Here is a 26,360-nt window from a genome sequence, read left to right as displayed (position 1 = left end):
TTTATAACAGATAATGCAGTGCCGTCATATGTTATCTTACATAAAGTCAGCTGTTTGTTTTTAGTACACACACATTTATCAATTTTCACAACAAATTACGTAGATTTAGGAAAAATCTAACGAAATTATAACAAAATGGTAAGTAAATCTAAAGAAAAATAATAAACTAAATAAAATAATTATTCTTCCATACCCATAGGCCTCCTCCATGATATTGGCTGGCTTAGGTGTAGCCGCTGTCGGTTTTGCTGGCAAACACTTGATGCGCCGCATGCCTGCTATGACCACCAAAATAAATGAGACTTTAAAAAACTTACCCAAATTTGATGCAGAATCTCTGGCTGCTTCCAAATACTATAAGGGTGGTTTTGATCCAAAAATGAACAAACGTGAGGCCTCTTTAATATTGGGCATTAGTCCAGGAGCTTCAAAATCCAAGGTAAACTATTCAAAATTGTTTTTTTTAGTCATAATTAATAATTTGTTACTTACAAAGGTCAAGGATGCCCACAAAAAGATTATGTTATTGAATCATCCCGATCGTGGTGGTTCTCCTTATTTGGCGGCCAAGATTAATGAAGCTAAAGATTTTATGGACAATGTCAAATAAATTGTTTGTTTTATGCAGCTTGGGAAGTTTTCATTTCTTATAATTTGTTAACTATGTTAAATGGAGTACCTCTTGTTAATATTAAGCTTTAGTTTATACAAAATTAGTAAACAAGTAGTAATTAATAAACAATTTGTAAAGTAATAATTTGCATCGGACAATTTTGAAATAACAATTTGATATTTAAGAAGAGTGTTTGTTATATTTGACTGTGTCGAATCTTCCATCATCAAATCATCAGGCCTGTCACAGAATTCCACTCCGATCGAAAGGGAAATTATTACTTGAAAATAAATCTATAAAAACTTAAAAAATAATAACTTTAAACTATTTTGTCAATTCCACGTTGAAATTTTGAAGTGGCTTCATTCCAAAAAAGTTGTCATCTTTTACGAAGAAGAAAATTAAGAAAAATAATTCCACTTTCGATTGGAATGTAATACTATGACAGACCGCCATATAATATAAATTTGGGAATTTTGGAAGTCAGCCCTATATGTATATATATGTATAAAAATACTTTTGCTGTTTACCACCAGGATTTACGCACTCATTATTATTAATATTGAAATCACGATGATTTTGCGAATAGTGCTTCTCGGTTTAGTGAACCGATCTCTACTGAATTTAAAAGAGTTATGAACTTCTTAATACTTAATACTTTCTGAAAGCAACGTTTTAAGGAGGAGCTAGACGAAATCGTGAACTGCATGATCTCTACCGGTATTTCAAGCCATATAAAAGCGTTAAAGTTACTTTCTGAAAGCAACGTTTTAAGGAGGAGCTAGACGAAATCGTGAACTGATTTGGCCATTCTCAATTACAAACTTCATCTATACAAAAAAATGTTCAAAATTTGCCCCCTAGCTCCTTCCTTCATACTTTTGTGGGTAAAAAATTGTAATAAAAATCGGACTAACGGAAAATGGAGGAAACCATTTATAGATTTACATATTTCCCAAGTTTTAAAAGATTTAAAACTTTAAAAAGATAAATAACTTATTGTGCAAAAATATTTAACATTGTAGTTTTTGCTGTGCTGCCGTATAAACAATTCATATATTCTGGCAGCACTAGGGGTAAAACAGTGTTCATTGGTAAAACAGTTTCCTCTGTATTTACCTTTAATAACAATTGGCATCACTGGGTTACCCCTTTTACACGTCACTGTTTTTTCAACTTTTCACTTGAACATGGCTTGCCAGATTTGGGAATTTGTCAACAAATTTGTGAATATTAGCCTATTTCATGGGACACAATATTGTTATTGTAAAAACAAGAGATTTTCTTGAATAATAAGTACAATCTGTCAGGGTTTATTTCAAAATTATATTCTACGACAACTAATATCAAATTCAAAATTAAATTTTTATAAAAACATATCAACCTATAAGAACTTCTTCATTTGGGTATATTTTAATTTTATTTGGATACATATGCTGCCACACATCTGGCATCACCGATTGGCAGCTACAAAAGCAACAAGTTCTCAACAAGTATTGTTTATATCTATTTTTGTTACCTCACGCACTGGTTGATATAAATAATTTCTTTAAGTTTTCCTCCTTAATTATATTATTTTGTAAATAATCAGTAAGTTATTAATATTATTAAATAAAGTATTTGTTAATAAAAACGATTTCAAATAATCAACATATTCCAGCATCAACAAAATGCGCCAATTGAAGGGAAAAGTTAAGGAAACACGCAAACAGCGTAAAGAACGTAAATTGGAAAACATGGAAATACACAATCAAATGAAAACTGTGGTCTTACCCATTTTGGGTGTTTTGGTCTTTGTTATTGTGGCATTTGTCTATGTTAAAACCCGGCCTTCTGTAATGGCCTAAACGAAAAGAAACTTCCCTCCTTAGTTGGACAGTGGCGCAATAGTTCAATGAACTCTTTATATGGATATAAAATGAAATATTTATTATTGTTATTAGATGACAACAGTGTTTAAGAAATTGTTTAAGTAGTAACTTTATATTTCTATAATATATTTATTAAGTGTATTTTAGCAATTTTTAAATTTATAAAATTTTTTAATTGTTTATTTTTTATATTAAAAAAAACATATTTTTATTTAATTTAAAATAAATTTATTAGTAAATATTTGTTAAGAAAAAACATGTTTTTTATTCTAAACATTTCGTTTTCGCTGTATGCCTCGTTGGCAGATTAGATTAAATATTTTCTAGAATGATGTATTTGCACAACTGTTTTCTATTTTGTTTGAGAATTAATTAAAAAGAGTTTATAGAAATTTCATTAGAATAGTTTTACAGACATTCATAATTATGCAAATTTTTGAACTATAACTAAAGCAGAGTAGGAATAAAAGAAATTAATGAATTAATTAACTAGTTTATTAACCCTTTGCAAAATCAATGATATAATTTTATTTATTGTTTAAATAAATCAGTAATCAACTTCATTTATTAAAGAAATAAGTTTAAAATAGATTTTTATTTGCAAATTTAGGTTTATCTTTAGGTGTTTTTTTTATAAAATAAAAGTTTGGAAATGATTTTAGTTTAGAAGGTTTTAATGAAAACAAAACATTTTTATTAAAATACATTTCTTTTATCAATAGTTTGTTCCCTAGGAAAGCTTTAGAGAACATATATATTAATTTGAATTATTTAATTTTTTTTATGTTTCGAAGATGTTAACAATTATTTTGTATGTAGTATGAGTTAAATTAAACTTGTGTACCACTAATGTATAACTAGTGCCAAATAACTGGTTCCCTGAAAAATCCTTTAAATAGAAAAGCGACAACTTTTTCGGACTAAAAACACTTCAAGATTTCAAAGTTAAATGGAAATTTGTTTAAAATTATTGTTTTTAAGATATAATCAATTTGTTATTAAGTAATGCATTTCACTATCGACCGGAATGGAATTCTATGACGGGCCGTTTTTACATTTTATTACTGTAAACAAAGTTTCCAACAAAATGATGTATTAAATATTACTGCCTTAACCAAAAATGATTATAAAGTTCTGTTCTAGTTCTAGTTCTGTTCTAGTTCTGTTCTAGTTCTGTTCTAGTTCTGTTCTAGTTCTGTTCTAGTTCTGTTCTAGTTCTGTTCTAGTTCTGTTCTAGTTCTGTTCTAGTTCTATTCTAGTTCTGTTCTAGTTCTGTTCTAGTTCTGTTCTAGTTCAGTTCTAGTTCTAGTTCTGTTCTAGTTCTGTTCTAGTTCTGTTCTAGTTCTGTTCTAGTTCTGTTCTAGTTCTGTTCTAGTTCTGTTCTGTTCTAGTTCTGTTCTAGTTCTGTTTCTCGTTCTAGTTCTGTTCTAGTTCTGTTCTAGTTCTGTTCCTAGTTCCTGTCCATGTTCTTCAGTTCTGTTCTAGTTCTGTTCTAAGTTCTGTTCTCGTTCTGTTCTCTATTCTGTTCCGTTCTGTTCCAGTTCTGTTCGAAGTCTGTACCTAGTTCTGTTCTACGATATGTTCTAGTACTTGTTCTAGTTGCGGTTCTAGTTCTGGTACCTAGTTCTGTTCAAGATCTGTTGGCTAGTACTGTTCTAGTTCCTTTCTAGTTTCTGTTCTAGTTCTTCGTTCTGTTGCAGTTCAGTTCTAGTTCATTTCTAGTTCTGTTCTAGTTCTAGTAGTTCTGTTCTAGTTCTCGTTCTAGTTCCTGTTTCTAGTTCATTCTAGTCATGTTCTAGTTCATGTCTAGTTCTGCTTTCTAGTTCTGTTCTAGTTCCTGTTCTAGTTCTGCTTCTAGTTCATTGGCCTCAGTTCTGTATCTAGTTTTCTAGTCTGTTCTAGTTCTGCTCTAGTCTGGTTCTAGTTCTGTTCTAGTTCTGTTCTAGTTCTGTTCTAGTTCTGTTCTAGTTCTGTTCTAGTTCTGTTCTAGTTCTGTTCTAGTTCTGTTCTAGTTCTGTTCTAGTTCTGTTCTAGTTCTGTTCTAGTTCTGTTCTAGTTCTGTTCTAGTTCTGTTCTAGTTCTGTTCTAGTTCTGTTCTAGTTCTGTTCTAGTTCTGTTCTAGTTCTGTTCTAGTTCTGTTCTAGTTCTGTTCTAGTTCTGTTCTAGTTCTGTTCTAGTTCTGTTCTAGTTCTGTTCTAGTTCTGTTCTAGTTCTGTTCTAGTTCTGTTCTAGTTCTGTTCTAGTTCTGTTCTAGTTCTAGTTCTAGTTCTGTTCTAGTTCTAGTTCTAGTTCTAGTTCTGTTCTAGTTCTAGTTCTGTTCTAGTTCTGTTCTAGTTCTGTTCTAGTTCTGTTCTAGTTCTGTTCTAGTTCTGTTCTAGTTCTGTTCTAGTTCTGTTCTAGTTCTGTTCTAGTTCTGTTCTAGTTCTGTTCTAGTTCTGTTCTAGTCCTAGTTCTGTTCTAGTCCTAGTTCTGTTCTAGTCCTAGTTCTGTTCTATTTCTGTTCTAGTTCTGTTCTAGTTTTGTTCTAGTTCTGTTCTAGTTCTGTTCTAGTTCTGTTCTACTTATGTTCTAGTTTTGTTCTAGTTCTGTTCTAGTTCTGTACCAGTTCTGTTCAAGATCTGTTCTAGTACTGTTCTAGTTCCGTTCTAGTTCTGTTCTAGTTCTGTTCAAGTTCTGTTGCAGTTCTGTTCTAGTTATTTTCTAGTTCTGTTCCGTTCTAGTTCTGTCCTGTTCTAGTTCAGTTCTAGTTCTAGTTCTGTTCTAGTTCTCTTCTAGTTCTCTTCTAGTTCTCTTCTAGTTCTGTTCTAGTTCAGTTCTAGTTCAGTTCTAGTTCAGTTCTAGTTCAGTTCTAGTTCAGTTCTAGTTCTGTTCTAGTTCTGTTCTAGTTCTGTTCTAGTTCTGTTCTAGTTCTGTTCTAGTTCTGTTCTAGTTCTGCTCTAGTTCTGCTCTAGTTCTGCTCTAGTTCTGCTCTAGTTCTGCTCTAGTTCTGTTCTAGTTCTGTTCTAGTTCTGTTCTAGTTCTGTTCTAGTTCTGTTTTAGTTCTGTTCTAGTTCTGTTCTAGTTCTGTTCTAGTTCTGTTCTAGTTCTGTTCTAGTTCTGTTCTAGTTCTGTTCTAGTTCTGTTCTAGTTCTGTTCTAGTTCTGTTCTAGTTCTGTTCTAGTTCTGTTCTAGTTCTAGTTCTAGTTCTAGTTCTGTTCTAGTTCTGTTCTAGTTCTGTTCTAGTTCTAGTTCTGTTCTAGTTCTGTTCTAGTTCTGTTCTAGTTCTGTTCTAGTTCTGTTCTAGTTCTGTTCTAGTCCTAGTTCTGTTCTAGTTCTGTTCTAGTTCTGTTCTAGTTCTAGTTCTGTTCTAGTTCTGTTCTAGTTCTAGTTCTGTTCTAGTTCTGTACTGGTTCTGTTCAAGATCTGTTCTAGTTCTGGTCTAGTACTGTTCTAGTTCTGTTCTAGTTCTGTTCAAGTTCTGTTGCAGTTTTGTTCTAATTATTTTCTAGTTCTGTTCTAGTTCTGTTCCGTTCTGTTCTGTTCTAGTTCTTTTCTATTTCTGTTCTAGTTCTGTTCTAGTTCTGTTCTAGTTCTCTTCTAGTTCTGTTCTAGTTGAGTTCTAGTTCAGTTCTAGTTCTGTTCTAGTTCTGTTCTAGTTCTGTTCTAGTTCTGTTCTAGTTCTGTTCTAGTTCTGTTCTAGTTCTGTTCTAGTTCTGTTCTAGTTCTGTTCTAGTTCTGTTCTAGTTCTGTTCTAGTTCTGTTCTAGTTCTGTTCTAGTTCTGTTCTAGTTCTGTTCTAGTTCTGTTCTAGTTCTGTTCTAGTTCTGTACTGGTTCTGTTCTAATTCTGTTCTAGTTCTGTTCTAGTTCAGTTCTGTTTTAGTTATGTTCTAGTTCAGTTCTAGTTCTGTTTTAGTTCTGTTTTAGTTATATTCTAGTTCTGTTCTGTTCTAGTTCTGTTCTAATTCTGTTCTAGATCTGTTCTAGATCTGTTCTAGATCTGTTCTAGTTCAGTTCTAGTTCTGTTTTAGTTATGTTCTAGTTCTGTTCTAGTTCTGTTCTAATTTTGTTCTAGATCTGTTCTAGATCTGTTCTAGTTCTGTTCTAGTTCAGTTCAGTTAATGGCTATTAAAAGCTGGCAAATTAAAAGTTCTTTAACAGTTTTTATCTAAGCGGTTAGAGGTAGATGAATCACTTATTATTTTGACATTGACTTGACATTGAAGATCAATATTTACACTAAAATAATATTGAGCAAATATTTATGTTAAATGGATGTCTATAACTATACATTGCAGCTGAAAAAACATTAATTTTTCGCTAAATTGATTTTTAAACATAATATATTTCTAAGTATGAGCTCACAAATGTCTTCAAAATTAGTGAATTGTTTAAAATAAGACTTTCTTTTCTTGCATAGGTTAATATTGTGCTTCCCTATGTATTTAAATCCCCAGATGCGTTTTGTCTTCCCATACAGGTTTGCTTTCTACTTTCTGGGACTTTCTAAAACTAACTAATTAAAACTCTTTAAACTTTGTCATTAAATAATATTCGGTTTTTATTAAATAATTTTTGTTTATAATCACATACTTCATACAACATCATTATTATTATATTAATTATTTGTTTTTTTTTTTATTTATATGTAGGGTATATAAAATTATAAATGATTAGTTTTTTTTGTTTTAATAAAAGTATAGTATGTACTTAAATATATAATAAAAGTAGATATTAATTTAAATTAAAATAATACAAAGTATTAAAGTGGAAGAAACAAATAAATTACAAACACATACAGCAATAATTAAATTTAAAAATCAGTCAAAACATAAAAAAAATATTAAGTTTTATTTTTAAATAATAAGTAGTTAAAGGGGTTTTTCTTTTTTTGAAAAATTAAAAATATTTTAAATAAAAATTGGAAGAATAATGGACTTTTTTTTTAAATTGTTTACTTAAATTAACGGCTGTTACTTATAGGTTATGTTCTTCACAAAACATATTAATATGTTATAAATAATTTACAAAATTTGTTTTTGTTTAAATTGAATTTTAAAGTATACTTTTAGGCTGTTGTTCGAAAACATTTTATTTAGAAATATTTTGTGTAATTTATTAGATTTTGTTTGTTTTGCGGGAGGTTTTTTTTAGATTAAATTGCACATTTATGTTTTTTTTTTGTTTGTTTTAAAAATGTTGTTCTTTTTGTAAAACTAAAGCTTTGAAATTTTTTAATTAAAATTTTGAAGAAAGAAAGTATTTTTTTATTTTTAATTGAGTTAATTATGATTGTCATTGAAAAAAGTATTGGCAGTTATTGACTTTAATAATTTTGCCAAAAAAAGTTTTATAAAATTTTAGAGATTTTCAAAATTTATTGATTTTTAATCTTAAAAGTTATTTTCTTTTCAGAAATTTCGTCATAATTCAGAGGACCGATGAATACATTAGGTTGCAAACCTAAAATGGTTATCTGGTTGATATGTTTTCAAAAATATTAGAATGCATATTGAAAACTAAAATTCTATTGGCAAATTTTCATAACATGATTCTAAATCAAACTCTTTTGAGTAAAACTCATTTAAAAGAACATATTCGAAGTTGTTAGGCTGGTATATATTCGAATCTAGTTCAAAACTCACATATTTTCTTAAAAATTCGAAATTTCTTTTAAAAAATATATGGCAATTAATAATAACTGAAGAAATATTTTGAAATTTTACTAAAAATCGTATAAAATAACAAATATTGTGGCAAAATATTTTCTGTTTGTTTCGATTTTAATTGCAGTTGGAAATGCTTTTACAATTTATTTAATATTAATATTATTTGAAAGTTGTTTTTTTATTATCACATACATTCTATTAAAAATTACATTCATACAATTACTAAACATCATTCACACTCAAAATCACACAGTTAAAAGTTTGACAGTTCAGGTTTTAAAGAGTTTACAAAAGGTTTGATTTTCAATATTACAATAGAACCCCGTCAAGGTTTGCAAATTTTTATCTAAATAGATTAGATTTTGAAATTTGATTTGTAATTTTTGAAAATTTGCAACTTTATTAGATTAAAGCTAGGATGTTCCTTTTGTAATTGTTCTGATTACTTTTGTATTTCCTAAACTCTCTTAAAACTGAACTGTTAATCCTTTAAATATTCAAAATTTTCCTTTTTTCATTAAATTATCATTCTCATTTACAATTAAAATGTGTGTTTCTTTTTTTTTTTGTTATAAACTAACAATATATAAATATGTACGTATTATTATTACTTTTAGACATTATACGAAATTTAAACTTAATGTTTTTTCCATTTATTATTAAAAAATTAAAGACTTACAAACTATATGAGGGGGGGCGTATAAAAAAAAATTATGGGTTTTCAAAAGGGTTTCACTTTTTAAAACATTATTATTGGGTTTACGTATATAGATTGTTTAGTGTGTTTTAGTTTTTCTTAAAAAACCTATAAAATTTGTTCTGTTTAATAAGAAATTTTAAAAAATTTTGCAAAAAAGAAACAATTTTAAACCTTAGTAAAGAAATAGATAAATCTATTTAGGCTAAAATTTGCATTTTTTTTTTAGAAAATAATATAGTACATGTTAAGTTAGTTTCAAATACTTTAAAAAGTAAAAAAAAAACTAAACTTTAACAAAAGTCTTGTATAGAGATTTTTACATTAAGACTTTTAGTATTCTTTCTTTAATAACTAAATGCTACTAAATTTCCTTTTTTTCTAATTTCGAAAAAAAACAAAAATTTCGAGTTAAAAATTTTTGTAAAGTTTTACAAATTCTGTAGATTATTTAAAATTTCCTTTCTTCTTTTTTAGTTTTTTTCTCTTTTAAAGTTAAATAAAAAAAAATTTCTTTATAAAAAAATATAAAAACAAAATAAAAACCTAAATAACAAATCACAGCATATCGACAATAATGCCACCAAACCAGGCCATATACAATGGCATTAAATACATAAATAAAGCACGACGTAATGACATTTTCTCTGCACCCACCGCCGACGACCCACTTGACTTGAGATCTCCTTCATCGTCATCATCAATACTATGATCATGATGTTCACTATCGTCTTCTTCCAGGACATTAGTTTCGTGTGGACTATGGGGTCGTGAGGTGTGTGTCTGTATGCCGCTACCACCCAAGCCAACGTTACCGCCCAAATTCGTGCGTTCCTCGACAATTTCTTCGTCTTCATCGTCGACATTGTTAACGTTGACGGAGGGACGATCGGTATGATCAGGTTTGTGACTAGGTGTAAAGGGACTACCCAAACCGGAACCTTCATCGTCATCTTCGTCATCAACACCGCCACCCGAACCGGAACCGCTGCCGTAGTAAGGTTCTTCTGAAATTTGAGATATATAAGAAGTTGTAATTAGTTTTGGTCATACACAAAAAGACAATTTAATTTAATCTAATCCGAATCGATTATATTACACTATTTCCTAGAGTTCAGCCTATAGTCTGGGGTAAAGTCTTGTAATTCGGTTGAATTATGATGTAATGTTTAGTCCTTATTCCTAACAATAATCTAGTCTATAGTTTGAACTATAGCTTAGCCAATTGTCCGGTCTATAGCAAAGTTTATAGTCTGGACTATTGTCTAGTCTATAGTCTGGATTATAGTTTAGTCTATAGTCTGGACTATAGTCTAGTCTATATTTTGAACTATAGTCTAGTCTATAGTATTGACTATAGTCTAGTCAAAAGTCTTTACTATTGTCTAGTCTATAGTGTGGATTATAATTTAGTCTATAGTCTGGATTATAGTATAGTCTATAGTTTTGACTATAGTCTGGACTATAGTTTATTCTATAGTCTGGACTATAGTTCATTCTATAGTCTGGACTACAGTCTAGTCTATAGTCTCGACTATAGTCTAGTCTATAGTCTGGACTATAGCCTATAGTCTAGTTTACAGTCTGGACTATAGCCTATAGTCTGTACTATAGTCTAGTTTATAGTTTGGACTATAGTCTAGTCTGTACTAAAGTCTACAGTCAGGACTATAGTCTATATAGTTTGCACTATAGTCTAGTCTACAGTCTGTACTATAGTCTAGTCTATATTCTGTACTACAGTCTAGTCTATAGTCTGTACTATATTCTAGTCTATAGTCTGTATTATAGTCTAGTCTATAGTTTGTACTATAGCCTAGTCTATAGTCTGGACTATAGTCTATAGTATGGACTATAGTTTAGTGTATATTGTGGACTATAGTCTGTACTATAGTCTAGTCTACAGTTTGCACTATAGTCTAAAGTCTGGACTATAGTCTATTCTATAGTTTGGACTATAGTCTGTACTATGATCTAGTCTATAGTCTGTACTATAGCCTAGTCTATAGTCTGGACTATAGTCTAGTCTATAGTATGGACTATAGTTTACTTTATAATGTGGACTATAGTCTGTACTATAGTCTAGTCTATAGTTTGCACTATAGTCTAGTCTAAAGTCTGGACTATAGTCTATTCCATAGTTTGGACTATAGTCTATTCTATAGTCTGTACTATAGTTTAGTCTAAAGTCTGGACTATAGTATAGTCTATAGTCTGTACTATAGTCTAGTCTATAGTCTGTATAATAGTCTAGTCTATAGTCTGGACTATAGTCTAGTTTGGACTATATTCGAATCCAGAGCCTAGACAACAGTCAATAGTCTGGAATGTAGTGAAGTCGGTAGTTTTGTATGTAGTCTAGTCTACATATAGTCTGGACTAAAGTCTAGGCTATAGGCTGAACCAAAGTCTAGTCCTTATCTTTGGAGTAAAGTATAGTCTAGTCAATAGTCTGGGCTAAAGTCTAGTCTATAGGTTGGTATTGTCTATAGTCTAATCTTTACTATAGTCAAGTCTATAGTCTAGTCTGGACTATATAGTCAATACTATACTCTGAACTGTAGACAAATTTCCAAAGAAACAAATCTTCGAAATTCTGTCTATAAAATATCACACCCACCTTGTTCACTCCAGTCCACATCCTGACCATTGTAGGCGTTACGCAAATGGCTAATGGCATTTTTCAAATAATGAATTTGTGTAGCCACCTGGCTAGTTTGTTTGGTTGTAGCGGGATTACCAGGAAATTCGGGATTTGAACCATGTTCAGTGGTCACCGAATGCATGTATCTAAAAATATATATATTACAGATATTAAATATAAATCCCTATAATAACAAAATCCATCTAACTTACCTATCAATAGTATGACCATTCCAGCACATACCATCAGCATCGGTGGAACTGGATATATCATCATTATTGCATATTTGATGTGGCAAATTTGACCAGAATTTCTTATAGTCCTTAACTCGTTGCTTAATATCTTTGACTAATTTATCTAAAGCCGGATCGCGTCCATTATATTCATTCTCATCATTTTTACGATTCTGTTGTTTACGTTTGTTATTGCGTCTGTTATTGTTGTTGCCACCACCGGTTCCGCCATTGTTATTACCACCTTCACTGCTATCACGATTACCGGGATCGGCAGCTCTACGTTCACGCAATACGATGGCATCATCTAAAGCAGCATCAATATCAAGAATATCAGTTTCGAGCTGTTCAATATCTAAGAAATCGGATGAAGCTGAACGTTTTTTCAACGACTTAGTTTCCTGATTGTGCTGGGGAGTTGCTACGAATTTGGGATTAACATTACGTTTTGCACGACCTAAAGTGGGACGTCCACAGCCCTGGAAGACACGGGTGGTAATGTCGTGGCCCGAATCCTGAAAGAAAGAAAATATTGGAAGAAATGTTAAATAAATGTTAAATTATTTCTAAAGACTTGTGCAAGATCATTTCCCCTTAAGCTTGACTCTTTTTGCCTATTAAAATTAAACTTTACCCCCTTAATTTAACTCCTAACTTAATCACCATATGTAATCACTTCTCTCATCAATGATTTTAACTAATAATGAAGAATAAAAGGAAATGATTTGTTGGGGTTTTTAGTTTTTTCCATTAATAACTGTAAAATTCAACCACATTTTCACCTATTTTTCTATATCTAACACCTATGTATATGCTTTTTTGTTTATGTTTTGTAAAACAGCCACGTCTAAGTTTTAAATTACACTTGATATCTAATCAGTTGATTAGACGTAATAGACAACCGCAAAAAATAAATATATAAAAATATATTGATAAATATCAATAAATTTTTAATAAAACTAGTGAAGACAATTGTTCATACTTTAAGCATATTCCATTCATTGATTCATTCATAGTTAGAAGTATCGAAAAAGTAAGTTGTTGTTAGGGGGTTTAAAAAATGTATGGACTGAACAATAATATATATTTTGAAACACAATTTAAGATAAATTAAAAGATTTGGCCCTGTATTCTATAGATTCCAGACTGTCCAGTACAGGCACTTATCTATATATGTATATAAAAGAGTAGCGTTACTGACTGACTGATTCATCAATGCACAGCCCAAACGGCTGAACCTAGAATCATGAAATTTTGACAGTAGATGTGTTTTTGGTTATGTAGATCCACTAAGGAGGGTTTTTTGGAAATTTGTACATTTACGGGTAAAAAGGGGAAAAACGGGTAAAACAGGTTTTCTTAATTATCTTACACAATATTAGTGATACAAGAAAATGCATCTGTATCTACTCTTAAAATGAGCAGATGGGTGTCTGGTACTTTTTTGAAATTCGTACTTTTAAGGGGTAAAAATGTGTAACAAAGGTGATTTTGGTACCTTTTTTTGGCCCCTTATAACTTTTGAACTATTTAACATAATAAAATTTTTATAAATATTTGGGACACATCTCCCAAAATTATGAGACACCTGTTTCGTACTTTTTTAAAATTCAGTCCTTTTTGGGTGTAAAAGGGAGAAAACTGTATTTATGGTACTTTTTTTAAGCACATTAAGAAAACTTTTTCGGTTTATTGAATTATTCCTATTAAATTACGGACTAACTCTGTAATATTTATTGTAATAAAATTTTTGCTATTTCACTGGGGAAAAAAGTACCAAAAAGGGAAAAAATGGGAAATTTTATTGTATTCAAATTCATTGAGACAATTTTTATAAAATTTGAAAAAGTAGTTTATTTACTCACACAAAATAAGCTGTTGGTATATTATTTTGGAATTCGAGTACTAAGTCCTCTATAGGACCAAATTCGAGTAAATTGTTTGGTACTTTTTGAAAGCACTATTTTTCTGGAACAAATGAATGCAGATTTGAATCGTTTGAGTTGTATCTGTGATATATAGATTTAAATATGGAACATTTTGTAAACTTAATTCTCGAAAAAGTATATTTCTAAGCGAAAAGGGGAAAATTGTATTCTTTATTAGTACTTTCCACTTAGGTAAATTTTTTCCACTTTGGTACTTTTTCTTTCTTCAAATGATACTCTTTGTATGTTCTTTTATATGAATTCAAAACACATGATTATTAAACATACACGGTTCTCATTGAATAAGATTCTTTAAGAGAGAACTTTTTAGTACTTTTTCATCTCATAAATGGTACTTTTTTAATTTTTGATATTTTTATGATATTGAACATAGATATTGAAAATAAAATTATATTTTTTGAATTGTATATAATATTGAACACAGAAACATAAAATTTTTGATTAAATGATAATCTATTAGAGGTATTTTATAGCACTTTTTTCAAATAGTACTTTCGAAATTTGCTCTAATGTGGAACCTAAATGAATGAAACTAAAAATACAAGCTTCTTACTGAATGCGAATTTGATCACGTGATATTGAACGTATAAAACTGAAACATTAAAAAAATGTTTAATCAATTTTAATTTTCTATAAAAGTAAACAAAATTTTGTATGTATTTAATTTAAGTTAGGGTAGCGAAGCACCCAGGGTATGCTAGTACAAAATAAGCGTTACTGTTCTAGTTTTACCTTTAAGCGCACTGCATTATCTACACTTCTAATTCTTTAGTGCAGAAACTTTAATTCCAAATATGTCAGTTCCAATAAAGAACATTTTTCCTTCTCTAGAATCAAGATCCTTTAATGCAGAAATCTGGCTTCTATGTATAATGGAAGTAAAGGGCAACTATTGCTTTATATGTTTCACTGCAGGTAATGGAGCCAGGGATTTAACTGTGTTTTTGGGTTGTAGTTCAAACACAAAGACCTTCTTATTCTCGAACATCTAGATTTACATCGCAGAAAGACTATAAATTCTTGTGAATCCAGATTCAAAACATTAACTTGTTCCTAGTCTTATAGAAATTCTGATTCTTAAAATCATGGAGCTGGCAGGGATGGGTTGTAAGTATGTAGTTTCAACAATAAAAGCTACTCACTGTACAAAATCCGGATTCATGCTTTTAAATCTCGAGTATATAGATTCTCCGGCTCAGAAATCGGATTCAAATTTTCTAGGATTTATCCCAGAACCATCAGTTTTGTTTTATTCAGAATTTCAGAATTTCGATGAAATATCAAGAATATATGTATATAAAAACCTGGTTCGAGCAAAGTCGTACAGTAAACTACCAGTCCATAAATTTCTTCCTACCCCCAATACCTAGTATGCTAAAGTTGGCTAGACATTCATATTATATTGAGTACAAACATAGTGCAAATAGCAACAACAAAAACAACACCAAACGTCATCGTGTTAGTATCAATTACAGGAAATTAGATAAATTACAAATTTATCTATGATAACCAAACAAAACAGAAAGAAGAACTTTAAAAAAAAAAACTTAACACATAATGTAAAACTATTACGAGTGTACCACTCCATGATGGGTGTCTGCTGTAGTAATTCGATGAATGAATAAATAAATAAAGGTGTTGTTATTTTAACCCTTACGGGTATATCTATAGAATTTAAAAAATAAAATATATACACACAGGCAAACACTGCTTGATGTTGGTGTTTAGTAAATGAGATTTTAGATAAAAATAGTGAATTGTAGGTGGGCAAACAGTGGGTTTGGCAAAGTGAGAAATAATTTAAAGTAAAGTTGGTGTAATAGTGGATAAATCTTAAAGAAATTAATAAAATTACGAATAACATGAAAAGCTTCAAATATCTATAGGACTTGGTTCTCTACTGATTAGCTGAATAATTAGATCTTATTCATATTAGTATAACTCTTGCTACTTCTACACACACACACACACTGTTTCTTACTTGCTTCTGAGTTCTAATCAATAAATCAATCGTTAAATTAGAAATTTTAAAAATAACTCTACGGGATTTATATAAATATAACTAAACAGATAACCATAACAATTGAAAAAAATTAGAATTTCTGTTATGTTCGAGTTTAGGTAAATATTGTACACGAATATAAAACACATGTTGCACACTGAGTTTGTTTATTTTACAAGATTTTTCAAGTATTTTCTGAAAATATTGTTGGCCGCAGATTTTTTTGTCTATGTATAGTTTTTTGGTGGAAACATTATCTATGAATTTCAAGATAAACAATTATTTGAAAATTACAAATATATGTATATATATATATGTATGTATAAACAAACAGGTAAATAATGGGAAGATCACAAAAAGATAAATAAATTTTCTAAAGATTTGAAATAAATTGAAAAGGTTATAAGATTTCCAATTTATATCATGGTGCTCCCAGATTATCAGGAAGTTTGGTCAAGTTAAGTTTATCATCTAGACTTTTTAGAGATCACCTAATATACTATACTATATATGTATATATATATATATATATATATATATATATATATATATATATATATATATATATATATACATATATAGTTCCTCAGTATCACAGAATTTGAAATCAAGTAAAGATTATCAACAACTCTCATTAGATATCACCTAATATCCTATATACTAAGTATAAAAGACCTGATCCTCATAGATTTTGGGAAAAACTCACTATGGAGACTTAAGCATATGATGACCGAATTCAATATAACTTAATAGAACTGATAATTTGGTTAATATGTGAACCGAAAATCAGGATTCTTTTCTGATAACCTTGTGTTTTCGGTGTAAAACTTGACCTCTGTATAGTCCAATAACCACGTTCGATACTAACCAGTTTTCTAAACAAATCGTTTCTTAAATAGTGCATTTGTCTGCAATTCTATTTTCTCGAAACATTTATCTGTTAGAACCCATATTCATTTGAAAATGTGTGTCTGAGTTCGAACGTGATGTCAACGCTATTGAGAAGACAATTTCACATTTAATTGAATTTGATCTGGCAATGTCTATAAGATAGGAATATTACTAGATTCAATCTTACATTTCCCAGACCCAGATCTATAGTATATCAAATCTCATAAAATATATTGGCACCTCGAGTCGGTTCGGTTCAGCATAGAGTATGAACTCGTTTTCTTCAGGGGATTGAGTTATGACTTGTTGGGAATAACACAAAAACATCAATTTAAGGACGCAAGTTAAGAGCCCCTAAAGTTTGGTTGCCTCTACAACAAAGCCTATATAAGAGGGGAGAGATTTGATAGAACTGCTTACATATTGGAAAATTTGTAGGCAGTCCGAAGTTATTCAAAAGATCAAAGTCATGAGCGAAACACCAGGAGCTAATAGCCGTTTCAGTCAAGACTGAGATTAAACCGTTCTGAACTTCCCGATTCACTACTAGTTAAACCTAGGACAAATATATCCAGTGGAAGGGATTAAAACTATAACAAAAACTAAAATCACTTCTAGACACAGTGTTTGTTCAATCCAAGTCGGTTCGGTTCTGCATAGGAAATTAACTCGTATTCTTCATATAACACAAAAGCTCCAATTTATGGACGCATGTTAAGTTTGGTTGCCTCTACAACATAACCTATATAATAGTGGAAAGATTTGATAGAACTGTCTACGTATTGGAAAATTTGTAGACAGTCCGAAGTTATTCAAAAGTTAAAAGTCATGAGAGAAACATCAGGGGCTAATAGCCGTTTCAGTAAAGACTGAAATTGATCCGTTTTGAACGTACCGTTCCACTATCAGTTAACCCTAGAACAAATATATATGAAAGGGATTTAAACTATAACAAAAACTAAAATCGCATCGAGACCCAGTGTTTGTTCAATCCCCTTTTTTTGGTTTTCTGAATAAATCGTAAATTTCCGCTCAGAAAGCATTGTAGATCTAAGGCGACTAACGAAATTAAAAAGTCTAACTTGTGGGAGAAAATTGCCCAGCAAATGTCCGTTACAGTGAAGACTGAGATCACAGAACGTCTGGATTCAAAATCGGATAACGATCATTAACCTTAAGGACAGCTGTAACAAGTAAACGTTTTCTCTCAGAAAAGAGGTTCCAATGACAGAAGAACTATTACAACAAGTTAGATCTAAACGTTCCTGGCATAGTGTTTGCTTTATGATCTGACGTTTAAGAGAAGATTGAGATTACTCCACAAAGATTCGATTCACAAGCGGTGAACTATCGTTAACAGTAGGACAGTTGTACTAAGTGAAAAATTGCGTAATAATCTGCCGTTTAAGAGAAGATTGAGATTATTGCACAAAGATTCGATTCAAAAGCGTATAACGATCGTTAACAATAGGACGGTTGGATCAAGTGAAAGTATTTTCACCAAAGAAGAACTTACATTGACAGCAGAACTATTACAACAACAAGGGAGATCGCAAAGTTCCCAAGTATACTGTTTGCTTAGTAATCTCTTGTTAACATTCTGAATAGAATCCAATCGATATTCGTTTAGTTTCAAAAATAGTGTGCGATTTGTTTTGAATTAAAGTTTTGAAAACTAGTTTAAAATAAATAAAGTAATTTTGACAAATATTTTCCTAAATTAGTCTAATCATTACTAATATTTAAATATAAAATCTAAAAATACTTTAAACAATTTAATAGCTAAAGCTTTTAAACAAATCCTCTCTAAATTAATTAAACAAATTTTCTGAAATGATCTAAATTGATTTCCAATCAATGAATATGCATAAAACAGCAAATATTTTTTGTATATCAATTTTTTTTTTTTTTAAATATGATTTAAACAAAATATACAACAACAACAAAATAACAACATTTTGCTGTTTTTTTTTATACGATTAAGAATTTAATTTGAAAAATATATTTAAAATTCGGCACACTACAGAAGAAACCATAATAATTAATTTCGCAAAATAATAAATTTTGTTTGTATTGAGGTTTTTGTATATTTAAATAAACAAAAATTTCAAAAAAAAAGTGTTTAAATAAAAATCAGTCACACAGTAAAAGCAAAGAACCTGCTTGAAATTCTTAATGAGAAATCTTAAAAAGAATTGACGCTTGTTTCTTTATTTTTTATAAATTAAGTTTAATATTAACAAATTTACGTGTTAATTTTAATTATATTAGCAGAAAGTAATAAAAAATTTGCAAATTTTAATTATTTATTAAAAAAACAAACAAACTAATACTTCTATTACACACTACTTTTGTTTTTATATATAACTTCAAAACTGTCAGCTGTCAAAGTTTAATTGTAGGGTGAGAGTGTAAACGACCTTTATCTATTGTGGTCTTTTTTTTTTTGGCAATTTACATTTTAAAAATATGCGTATTAAACTTAAACGGGAAGCTGTATCAAAAAATTAACATAAATTAACCAAAATTTAAAAACACAAAATAATAATAATAAAAATTTTTTGTTAAAAATCTTCCACAAACAATAGCTATCAAGAAAAAACATCAAAACTCTAAACTAATAATTTTATTTAAACATCCGAAACGTGTGGGCAGCAGTTGTCTTTTATCTTTAATATATTCTTTTGTAAAATAAATTTTACAATCTAGAAACCAGCTATTAAGGTTTTATAAACCTTTTGTTGTGTTTTTTTAAACAGCAAATTAAATTTAATAATTGTTATAAGTAGGCGTTAAAAGCTCGTAAAAATTTTTAACCCGTCATTAAAGTGTTCAATAAAAATTTACACATATTTCATCACTTACTTGAAAATTCATAATAGCCTCTGAAATTTTAATATTTATAGGTTCCACCACCATAACAATATTAAAGGAACCCAATAAACGTTCAGCTAATTTTTCCATTGCCATGGCATAGTTTTCCCATTCGGTATCCAGTTCATTGTAAAAGTGCAGACAACCCTTAATGACATTAATGCAATAATTTGTACAGGGTTTTTCGGTGTAACCCTTGCAAGAGCCACAGTGTTGCATTTTCGTTAGAGCCGAAGTGCAGTCAGCATTTAGACGTACCTGAACAAAAAAGAAATTTTGTTTTAATGTAAGATTTCAGTTATCATTGTAAAGCTTAATTATACTTACATTAACTAATCTTTTGGATACATCTGCAGCTGTGCCTAAAGCTTGTCCATAAGTTCGTGTGGCCACAAAAGATCTCTTAATTTGGACGGATAATTTGTCGGGCACATCACCGAAGGGTTTAAGTTCTTTCATGTGTTCACTAACGCAACGTAGATATCTGAAAAGATAAATTTATAAAAAAAAACTATGTTAAAAATATGAAGACCTTGAAATTTATGTTAAAAGACCATAATCTGAACTATAGACTAAATCATAGTCTGAACTATAGACTAGACCATAGTCTAGACTATAGACTGGACTATAAACTAGACCATAGTCTGGACTATAGAGTAGACCACAGTCTGGACTATAGAACATACCATAGTCTGGACTCTAGACTATAGTCCAGACTATGGTATATACATTGTCTGGACTATAGATTATACCATAGTCTAGACTATAGACTAGACCATATTCTGGACTGTAGACTATACCATAGTTTGATTATAGTCTGGGCTATAGACTAGACCATAATCTGGACTATACCATAGTCTAGACTATAGACTAGACCATATTCTGGACTGTAGACTAGACCATATTCTGGACTGTGGACTAGACCATAGTTTGATTATAGTCTGGGCTATAGACTAGACCATAATCTGGACTATACCATAGTCTAGACTATAGACTAGACCATATTCTGGACTGTAGACTAGACTATAGTTTGATTATAGTCTGGGCTATAGACTAGACCATAATCTGGACTATAGACTAGACCATAGGTAGGTCGTCCTCGCGATGTCATCACTGGGGACACACTTGGGTCCAAAATTTTGATCCCTTTGTGACTAGACCATAGTGTGATTATAGTCTGGACTATAGACTAGATCATTGTCTGGACTATAAAATATCTAGTGTAGTGTCTATAGTCCAGTGTAGTGTCTATTCTATAGTCCAGCCTATGGTCTAATCTATAGTCCAGGCTATAGTCCAAATTATGGTCCAGACTATAGCCCAGATTATGGTCTAGACTATAGACCAGACTATGGTATAGTCTATAGTCTAGATAATGGTATAATCTATAGTCCAGACAATGAATATACCATAGTCTGAATTATAGTCTAGAGTCCAGACTATGGTATATTCATTGTCTGGACTATAGATTATACCATTATCTAGACTATACCATAGTCTGGTCTATAGTCTAGACCATAATCTGGGCTATAGTGTGGATCATAATTTGGACTATAGACTAGACCATAGTTTGGACTATAGACTAGACCATAGTCTGGAGTATAGATTAGACCATAGGCTGGATTATAGAATAGACACTACACTGGACTATAGACACTACACTAGATTATAGACTAGACACTAGTCTGAACCATAGACTAGACACTAGTCTGAACCATAGACTAGACTATAATCTGGACTAGACCATTGTCTGGACTAAGGACTAGACCATAGTCTGGTCTATAGACTAGACCATAGACTATATCATAGTGTGGATATAGACTATAGACCATAGTCTGGTCTAAAAACTGGACCATTGTCTGGTATACAGACTGGACCATTATCTGGTCTACAGACTGGACCATTGTCTGGACTATAGTCTAGACCATAGACTGGACTATAGACTAGACCATAGTCTGGACTATAGACTAGGCCTTAGTCTTGACTATAGACTAGACCATAGTCTGGTCTATAGACTGGACCATAGTTAGAAATATTGACAATACCATAGTATCGACTATGGTCTAGACTAGACCATAGTCTGGACTATGGATTAGACCATAGACTAGATCATAGTCTGGACTATAGACTAGATCAAAGTCTGAACTATAGATTAGACCATAGTCTGGACTATAGACAAGGCCATAGCCTGGACTATAGACTAGACCATAGTCTGGACTATAACTTTTGTTTATCCATTCCCAATCTATAACTATCTATCTAAACTGTATACTATGAAAATAATTTCAGATGTAGAATTCCTGACCTTTTTTCGACGACACTATTTTCATCAAATATATCACACAAACATTAACAATTTATCAAAAGTAGAAAAATTAACACATCTGAATTTAGTGATGATTACATTAAAAATACGGAATTAGAACATGTTTTGTCGCTTATTGATCGTTAATTCTTTTATATTCCTCTTCTAAGTTGAATGTATCAAATTCTCACGTCAATGTTTAATTTCTTAAAACAGAAATAAATAAAATAATGGCAAAACTTTGCATGAAGTAAAGGCAACCAACCAACCAAGTCAGTCGTCGCTCAGTCAGCCAGCCGATCCAACAACTAACAACCTCTATCATCAGAAAGTTTAATGAAATTTAATGCCAAAACACTATATCAACTACACACAAAACAACAAAAACAATATGTTTATTAGGTGGGCTCTTATTTATATGATTCCTTATGATTTTGAGATTATTTAAACAGTTTTAATTAAAAAATTTTTCGAAATTAAGTCTTAGAATTTCAATTAGAACTAGACTATATTTTCAAATTTCTTTATTCGACTTCTTTCTAAATTGTGTTTATTCCTCTTTGTCTGCAGTTGACGGACCAATAGTCAGAAACTAAAGAAGAGAATAGAACCCCTTCCAAGTGATCTAATTTTAAAAGGCGGGTCCTATAAAATGTTTTTGTTAAATCCTCCGTTGCATCTTAGAATTTCTACTAGGACTCGACTAGAGACCCAAAATTTCTTTATTCTTTTTGATTTCTTCCTAAATTGTGTCTGTCTGGAGGTTACGAGATCATTAGTTAGTTTTGGAGAGTAAAGTAGGAAACTTTTTCGAATCGCTCTATTTCTTATGGTCGGGACTAATAATATATTTTAGTTAAATTTATTGTTACTTTTGTGTTCCTTTTAGTGTAGTTTTTAATGTGTTATAAACCTAAACTTAAATTCTTTGGAGCAGAAACTATCGTCGTAAACAATTGAATTGAAAATAAAGAACTAAAGACGAAAAAAAAAAACTAAATAAATAAAAATTGTTTATAAAAAAAGTAGAATAGAAACAGAATCAGCAGCACTTGTAGGTCTGCATCATTAACTCGTTAAATTAAATACTGCTTAAAACAAACGTTACAAAGAAACTACATATGAGAGTATTACATCTATAAGACAGAGAGGGGATAAATTACAAACTGAAAAGAGAATTAGAAATTAGAAATGAATAATTTCAATTTAAGTCTTAAATTAGATCTTTTAAAGAAAGTCTAGATATAATTTGTGCATAAAAATAATGTCGAAATTCCCGGGAATATAAGGATTCAATCTCGATTGGATATTCCTGAAGTTCTAGGCTAATTCGATTTGGAAGAAAGTCTTTTGTCACAGGTCCTAAAACTGTAGTTCTTAATATGTTTTACACTCTCTGATTTTAACAAACAGTCTCATCGTTATTGTAAAGACCTGCGACTTCTGAAAACCCCAAAATGTCTACTATTCCTTTATGTACTTTTTCACTAGTTGTGTGAATTCGATTTTAAAGTTCTTTTTCATGGATCCGACAACTCAAATTCTTAATAAAACTTTGAAGCTGTCATTTATGTCTTATTGTTAAGACTGGTTTACAACTACAAAGCAAACTTTGGATTGTACTGTAATTTTTCACTAATTTTTGAGGAGATTCAAAAGTTATTTTTCATGGATCCGTCAAGTCGAATTCTCAATAACACTTTCGCTAGTTATCTTGAGCTTGGGGCTGTCATTTATGATATATTGTTAAGACCAGTGACTTTTCTACAGTTACCCCAAAATGATTATCGTTTTCTCATGTCTTCTTGTAAAAAACAGTGTACAAAAGTCAGCTACGGTTACTAATTTTTTGAACTCCTGGGTCAATAATATCTTCTGTAGGTGTAGGCCCTAATATCGTTACCGCATTTGCCTAATTGAAGTTAATGTTCTAGTATATGTAAAGTAATCGACGTGTTCTAGTTTTCCTGGACACATTCTCAGATATCGGGGAATGTTAACGTCTGTTGGACTAATCCTTTACCGATCCAATTGTTTGGAACTTAAAAACTAAACATTGGAGAGGCGAATGGAAAAGGTCGCTGTGCTGTATGAATAACAGATTTTCGGAAACTATTCATGTAAAGGAATTGACGTGTTCTAGTTTTTCTGGACACATTCCCAGATGTCGGTTATCGGCTGCTGGACTAATGGTTTACCAATCCAATTGTTAGGAACTTAAAAACCAAACATTGGAGAGGCGAATGAAAAATGTCGCTGTCTGTATGGATAATAGACTTTCGAAAACTGTAGACTTTTAGTTTTAAAAGCCCAGTAAAAGATCCAACATAAGACCTTGTCTATACTCATGAGTATGAACTCTTCGAATAGTGCTGAAGTAGTATAAGATCGTGATTCAAAATTCACCAAGTTTGGAAAACAAAGTTCCTATATACGATGAAGAGTGAAGTGCATCAGGTTCAGCATTATATTTACACCGGGTACATCAATGTATGGCAGATTATTTATTGAATCGGTCGTCTGGACGTTAATTTTAGACATATTTATAAGTAGCGCAGATATTCTAATTGTCCTATTGTTTACCAAACCTATTGTCATAAAGTTGGAAGCCAAACTTTGGTGACTTTAAATGGTCACTCTTCTAATTAAGTAGTAAATTTGATCAATCATATCTGAAGATGATGTTCCAAAACCCAGTTATTGAACAAACTAAGTTGGGTGTGATCATTAATTTTGGATCTTAATTCAGTTGGACCTTGTACGAAATGCGAGGGTATGAAACAAAGGAGAGGATATTTTGAAAACTCACCACTTTTAACCGAATAATTTCTAAAACTGTACCCCTTTCCAACACTACATTCGCTTGGCGTCTCATATTCGCCGTACTTTCAAAGTTACGGGTTAAAATTTTTAACAAATTTACAATTGTTCGGCGCTTCATTATTGTTCAAATGTCATCTTATTCTTGTTATTGTTGGCGATAATTGTGTTTTTAAAAATGTTAACGCATTGGTAACATGAACTTTTACGGTTTATTGTTTTAAGTATTATTTTTCTGTGTAGAAAATCAAAAAAACAGCAACAAAAACAACTTTAAAATACAAACATTTAAAAGTTTTTTTTTCTTTTAAAATTAAAAAAAATCTTGTATTTATTTGTGGAAATATAATCACTGCTTACAAATGTAAGTACTTGACCATCGATAAAAACAAAGTTGGTCCCAGCACTTGGTAGTTGTAAATGTTTTGACCACAAAAGTACCGGTTGTTGTAAAGTTTGCAAGTTTTGCTTTTTATGAATGAAATTTACTTTGGTTGCAGCTACACTTTTTTTTTTTAAAAAAGACAAAGAATTTGAAACAAGAAATTTAACAAAATAAAAAAATGACATAAAAAGTGCGTTTTGGCTTGTTGGTTTTGGTATTAAATTACATACTTTGCAAACATAATGTTAAGGCTGACAATGATGACCAATGTTTACTTTTTTAAACACTTTTTAAAAATAACAATAATAAGATTTCCAGCTTATACTTACTTTTCATCAAATGTATATTGAGCATTTAACACTTGAAACATTTTCTGATACAATGTATTGAAAAATGTATCCATAACATCTAGCAAATCGACACGGCCACGTGTATAATAGTTTTCCAATTCATTAAAGAGATCAGAAAATACATAGGAATTCTGTTGATAGATCACACCATAGGTGCGTGTAAACATATTGTGGAATTCCGCTTTGGATTCTTGCAGTAGTTTGCGAAAATGTTCTATAAATATAGAGAAAGAAGAAACAAAATAAATGAAATTAGTATGAACAAATTAGTTTCTTTTTAAGGAAATTAACATAAACAAATAATTTAATAGCATAAACAATATTTTTAAATGGATGCTGACAAAAATTTACATAAAAATGTTAAAAGTTTAGATTAAAGATTCCAAATTATAATTCTATTTCAGAAATTTTCAAAAACTCTTGTGACTTTCGTATTTAAACGATAATTCCGGATATTTTCCATAAAGCTATTACATTATTCTCAGAAAATCCCAAAATTAAAGGCTCCAATTCGTCTAAATACATAAGTTATATACAAACGATTCTCCGTACCCTAGACAACGAATGGACTGGATAAATTTGATTCTCCATATAAGCAGATTTGAGTCGCAATACATAATTGTTGTCGGAGTTCCTAAACATTTCATGGAATTAAATTTAAAGAGAAGGGTAGTGGGAATGTGCTGAAGGCTTGATGTGGACTCCGATTTTGACACCAAACATGTTAGAGTCGATTTTAAAAGAGTATAGCTTTTTAAAATCGACAAAATTTTAAAAAAGTCAAAACCCTGAGACCAAGTTAGACTTTTCTAAAGGATGACATACAACATTTTATAAACAATGTCTTGACTAACGTCTCTAAAAGGGTAAAATATTGATTTTTTCAAATTTCAAGACATAATATCTCAAATTCCAGATGTGATGGAGAAATTCTGAAGTCAGATTCAGCGGGGCTCAATTCTTTAGTAAAGTATACTTTGGTCTCTAAGTTAAAAATTTGTCGGCCTATGTTATCCAGTAGACGATGTTGAGTACTTGACCTCTTAGATCAGTAGAATCTTATGCGAAAGGGATATATCC

The 26,360-nt window shown here is 30.7% G+C and overlaps 3 protein-coding genes across 3 annotated transcripts in view; 2 read left to right on the top strand and 1 right to left on the bottom strand.

The window, feature by feature from the left end:
* LOC119602147 (mitochondrial import inner membrane translocase subunit TIM14) lies at nucleotides 1-797 on the top strand. Its single transcript, XM_037953503.1, has 3 exons — nucleotides 1-138; nucleotides 200-439; nucleotides 497-797. The coding sequence occupies exons 1-3, from the start codon at nucleotides 136-138 to the stop codon at nucleotides 608-610; spliced, it is 357 nt and encodes a 118-aa protein (XP_037809431.1). The 5' UTR covers nucleotides 1-135; the 3' UTR covers nucleotides 611-797.
* Nucleotides 798-2,055: 1,258 nt separating this feature from the next.
* Nucleotides 2,056-2,558, top strand: LOC119602148 (single-pass membrane and coiled-coil domain-containing protein 4 homolog). Its single transcript, XM_037953504.1, has 2 exons — nucleotides 2,056-2,203; nucleotides 2,274-2,558. Exon 2 carries the CDS (start codon nucleotides 2,284-2,286, stop codon nucleotides 2,458-2,460), a length of 177 nt encoding a protein of 58 aa, XP_037809432.1. The 5' UTR covers nucleotides 2,056-2,203; nucleotides 2,274-2,283; the 3' UTR covers nucleotides 2,461-2,558.
* A 5,331-nt stretch (nucleotides 2,559-7,889) lies between these two features.
* LOC119602145 (glypican-4) overlaps nucleotides 7,890-26,360 on the bottom strand; it is a 157,724-nt gene continuing 139,253 nt past the window's right edge. Inside the window, exons 3-8 of the mRNA XM_037953501.1 lie at nucleotides 25,260-25,494; nucleotides 19,748-19,904; nucleotides 19,412-19,678; nucleotides 11,684-12,219; nucleotides 11,448-11,617; nucleotides 7,890-9,834 (exon numbers count right to left, since the gene is read on the bottom strand). Of these exons, the coding sequence (XP_037809429.1) occupies nucleotides 9,386-9,834; nucleotides 11,448-11,617; nucleotides 11,684-12,219; nucleotides 19,412-19,678; nucleotides 19,748-19,904; nucleotides 25,260-25,494 (1,814 nt within the window). The 3' untranslated portion in view covers nucleotides 7,890-9,385. The remainder of the gene's footprint in view (nucleotides 9,835-11,447; nucleotides 11,618-11,683; nucleotides 12,220-19,411; nucleotides 19,679-19,747; nucleotides 19,905-25,259; nucleotides 25,495-26,360) is intronic.

This window comes from Lucilia sericata, unplaced genomic scaffold (genome assembly GCF_015586225.1).
Source record: "Lucilia sericata isolate MDLA Ls3-8-SP2 unplaced genomic scaffold, ASM1558622v1 Contig000210F_arrow, whole genome shotgun sequence".
In the NCBI taxonomy this organism is placed as follows: Eukaryota; Metazoa; Arthropoda; class Insecta; order Diptera; family Calliphoridae; genus Lucilia; species Lucilia sericata.
The sequence above is the reverse complement of the archived record's forward strand: the minus strand, read 5'-3'. Positions and strand labels throughout refer to the sequence as shown.

Excerpts from the sequence above, each read along its gene's own strand:
- LOC119602147 (XM_037953503.1), top strand. Across the intron at positions 440-496 it reads CAGGAGCTTCAAAATCCAAG|GTCAAGGATGCCCACAAAAA; the intron begins GTAAACTATTCA and ends TTACTTACAAAG.
- LOC119602148 (XM_037953504.1), top strand. The coding sequence starts at position 2,284 with ATGCGCCAATTGAAGGGAAAAGTTAAGGAAACACGCAAACAGCGTAAA.